General features: G+C 60.8%; 1 protein-coding gene across 1 annotated transcript in view; it reads left to right on the forward strand.

The window, feature by feature from the left end:
- Nucleotides 1-1835: 1835 nt before the first annotated feature.
- The window catches only part of EMIHUDRAFT_458178 (hypothetical protein), a gene marked incomplete at its 3' end in the record, with an annotated part of 2510 nt that continues 407 nt past the window's right edge, over nucleotides 1836-3938 (forward strand). The window contains exons 1-7 of the mRNA XM_005774803.1: nucleotides 1836-1865; nucleotides 1937-2166; nucleotides 2243-2965; nucleotides 3044-3232; nucleotides 3420-3462; nucleotides 3629-3692; nucleotides 3803-3865. Of these exons, the coding sequence (XP_005774860.1) occupies nucleotides 2023-2166; nucleotides 2243-2965; nucleotides 3044-3232; nucleotides 3420-3462; nucleotides 3629-3692; nucleotides 3803-3865 (1226 nt within the window). The 5' untranslated portion in view covers nucleotides 1836-1865; nucleotides 1937-2022. The remainder of the gene's footprint in view (nucleotides 1866-1936; nucleotides 2167-2242; nucleotides 2966-3043; nucleotides 3233-3419; nucleotides 3463-3628; nucleotides 3693-3802; nucleotides 3866-3938) is intronic.

The raw sequence follows: 3938 nt of genomic DNA on the forward strand, positions 1-3938 counted from the left end.
GACTCCGAGTCGGGCGACTGCGACACCGACAGCGCTCGCGACGACTTCACGAGCGAGCAGGCCGGAGTCCCCCAGTGCCGCTTCTTTCTTCGCTGCCGGCTATTGCAGGCAGGGGGACCAGTGCCGCTTCGCGCACTGAGCCGCCCCATCCCCCGCCGAGCTCGGAGGGCGAGACCGAATAGGACCGTCACTCACTCAATTTGGGGGTCCTGCGCAAGCCATCCCCCCCGATCTGCGCGCGCTGATGCGGGCTGGCAGGATGATGCGGACCGGTGCCGGTCTCTGTCGCGTCCTGGCGACCGATCCTAGCGCCCTAAGCCTCACCTATGCTTGGGCTTGTATAGGTGCCCCAGATCGAGTCCAGATTGAGCGCAGACCGACGCAGGGAGCCGAATTTCGCTTCGCCTGCGGCGCGCAGGGGAGGTCCGGGGGAGGAAAATCTAGTCGATTTTTCGGAAATAGTGCCAATCGATAGATCTCGCCGAGCCGTTTTCGACGGTGTGCCTGCGCGCTTTTTTTCGTACTAGAAGTATTTTTCCGAGGCGGAAACGTGAATTAGTCGACTAGGCTGGGTGGACCAATATATCTTTAGATGGCGCGAGGTTTTTGTTGCATGTTTTCTTTTTTCGCGCGATTTTTTACTTGTTTTCATTGGAATTCGGCGTACTTGCGGCCATGCTATCACGCCTTGCGACATCCTTTCGGCGCTGCTGACCGTGCCATGCTGCTCAACTGACCGCCTGCATAGCTCGCGGCCTTAGTCTTCGGCATTCAGAGAGAGAGAGATTTTTAGCAATGCCAAACAACTTTTGTTGCATTCAGTGACGACCTGATCGTACGGCCAGTAGGAAGGTGTCCTTCCAGCGCGTGCACGCTTCTGACGCAATGCGCGTCACAAACTGCCTCGGATTGGCTGCTGGCACTCTCGAGGCTATGCCTACACAGCCTCGCGCGCATGGGCAGTCAAGAGGGACCATGCACCTTCTCAGGACAGCGCCGGTGCCTCTCTCTTGGACCGGCAAACGTGGTGGTCTCGTGTCACCGATGTGGGACCAGTGCGGCATCGCGCCATCGACAGCTCTGAACTGCGCCTCACCACTGACCGGGAAGGCCGCCAAGTGGGTCAGCACCGGTCGCACATTGTGGCAGCAGTCAGCAGCGCATGTCTGATAGCTAGAGCAGCAGCGTCAGGGTCGCAGGGTCGGATCGTGTCAAGCCTCTCGCCCGGCCGGCCGTGTGCAGACGTCGGCCTGTCTGCTGTCTGGAGTGATCTGTCGGCGGTCAGTACGACCGATCAGGTCGGAGTTTCCTTATGGTTGGAGGGTCTATCTGTATGTACTCCTCGAGATCTCTCCAAATCTGCCCTCTGTTAGACCAGGTTAGATCGGGAAGTCGGTGCTAACGGAGACTAACGGAGCCGGAGCCCCGTTTCCGCACTGCTGCGCGGCGCACGGTGCCTCCGGGGGCCCCCGCCTCCCCCCAGAGCGCCCGCCCTCGCCGCCCTTGCCGCGCCCGCCCTTGCCGCGCCCGCCCTCGCCGCCGCTGCCGCCGCCGCCCTTGCCGCTGCCTTTGCGCACTTGGAGCACTTGGAGTGCAATCATTAGCCTCACATCCAGGGCCGGGGAGCTCAGAAGCGCACCCAGCGGGCCGGATGATCGGGATCGGGTTGCGGGCAAGAGAGCCCTAGCCCCGGGGGTGCGCGTTCGCAGGGCAAGGGCCTTAAAGTAAACACAGTTCTCCGGGTGAAGAATTCTTCTGAAAAATCTAGTTCGTGCCAGTCTGCTGTGAGAGGGGCTTGTCGTAGAATTCTTCTGAAAAATCTCGCCGGGTTGCTGCTCGTCGCTCTGTCGACGTCTGCCCTGCCGGTGCGTCGCTCCGCCCAGCCGCACTTACTCACATGCAGGCTTGAACTTACACGCACCACACGAGTGCGCAGGCAGAAACCGTCGACGACATCAACCCAGCCGCTCGCGGCCTCGCCTTACCGCCTGCCTACTCACGCTCGCAGGTACAGCCGCTGCCATGGAGGAGGCCGCGAGACGCGTCCGCTGCTGCATCATGTTCTTCCTGCTCGCCCTCGCGGGCGCCCACGCCGCAGCAAAGGGGCAATTTCCCGAGTGGCGCTTTCAGGGACGTGATGTGGTGGTGAAGATCCCAAGAGATTCGGTGCGCCCTTCAACTCAGCTCAAGTAGACTCAGACACTCCGTGTGATCTCACATACACCATTCGTGTGCTGAACAGTTCCACGAGCCTCAATCGGCCGCGTGCGAAGCCGCTGCCGCTGCTGCCGCCGCTAAGAACTCCTCTCCCGCACCGGTCCTCATCATCGACGCGCCATCGTGGTTTTGCACGTCCGATTCTGTCGGCAATCATTTGCCACTATACTTCACTCTTCGAGCCTTGGCCTTGCTGCATGGCATCGGATTCCAGATGCAGCCGACGTGTGGCCCTATCATCCGGGACTCGCCCAAATACATCACCGGTTGGTTGCCTCAAAGTGCTTCTCCGAACTGGCCGCCCGAGGTCCCTCGTGACCCCGGCACGATCATGCGGGAAATAGAAGGAACCTGCAAATGTCGCACGATCATCACGCATGCTTGCACTTACGGTTGGCCGTTATTTGCCGCCGTTTGGGGTCGCGAGATCCGAGCCGCAGCCGAGCGCTATTCGGATGCACGCAAGGGGGTGTTGGCAAGCAACGGCTCAAAGACGCAGAAGTACACGTATGACCTCGATGATGCCGTCATCCACTTTCGCTGTGGGGACATTATGGAAATGGATGCGTCACGGGGCCCGCTCAATTCTGGGTTTGTGCCATTGAGTGTGCTTCTTCGCTACCTGCGCCCACTTGCCCCGCGTTCGGTGGGCATTGTCACAACACCGCTCGTTGAGAAGTGCAGCAGCAAACTCGAGACCCGAGCCATGGACTGCAAGCACGGCAAGCAGTGCCACGACATCCTTGAAGTGCTCCTCCCCGCACTCCAAAGCGGGCTGACCGGCCCGAGGAAGATGCACGGCCCAAGGGTCAGAATCCATGACAAGGACACGACGGTGGGGGCGATGTCGCGCATCGCCCTCGCTCAACTCTCCATCTGCCCACCTAGCACCTTTTGTGTATGGCCGGCTCTTGGGGCAGTGGAGGGGGTGCTCACTGGCGTTGGGGGTGGGCACAGTATTGCACTTGAGCCAGGCAAGCGGGCCGCCGCTGCACTTGGAGAAGGGCATCTGCATGTGCACGCACTCCACGGTTCAAACGCCAGTATATTGTCAATCAAGCGCATCAAAGAGGCACAAATGTCGCCACAGCAAATTGGACAATTCCTGGTTGAGCACTAGTAGTATGTTGTTGACACGGTGGCGGTGGCTCTACCCGGCTCCGGGGAGCATCGTGAGGTCAGCTTGCGCCTCGTTCTAACAGGCATGGGAGCCGTGCCTTGCGATGCGGGACCGCTCCGGCGGTGGTGGCAGCTCCTCCGCCGCCGCATCGCGGTGGCGCGCCTCGTGCGGCGGCGCCCCGCCGAGCCGCAGCAAATAGTGCCACTTTCGTAGAATAGTGCTTGCGTGTTGGCTGTTGCGTCGTTAAGTGGCGAGACCTCGGCACCTCGCGCGAGCGTGCGCGCGCCGCAGGAGAGCGGTGGCCGGTGGGGGCCGGATACTCTTACATGCTATGTAAACTCTTCGTGTTTCTAGGGTACCGAGGCTCACACGCCCCCCTTGGCGCCTGCTGTTTCCTGCCAAAACCAGCGAGATCTCGGCCCGCCGTTCTCCGCTCGCGCCGGCCGCCCCCATCCATGTGGCTAGTTCCATTTCACTGTGGCACAGCTCGCGTTACAAAACCTTGATTTTGACCATTGCGCGAAAAAGGTACATCTCGGTGCCTTCCAGAGGCAGCTGCGACCCCGCCGAGTAGACGGTTGCACACAGCAGTGCCGTGTCA

Source organism: Emiliania huxleyi (genome assembly GCF_000372725.1).
Source record: "Emiliania huxleyi CCMP1516 unplaced genomic scaffold EMIHUscaffold_307, whole genome shotgun sequence".
Lineage (NCBI taxonomy): Eukaryota > Haptophyta > Isochrysidales > Noelaerhabdaceae > Emiliania > Emiliania huxleyi.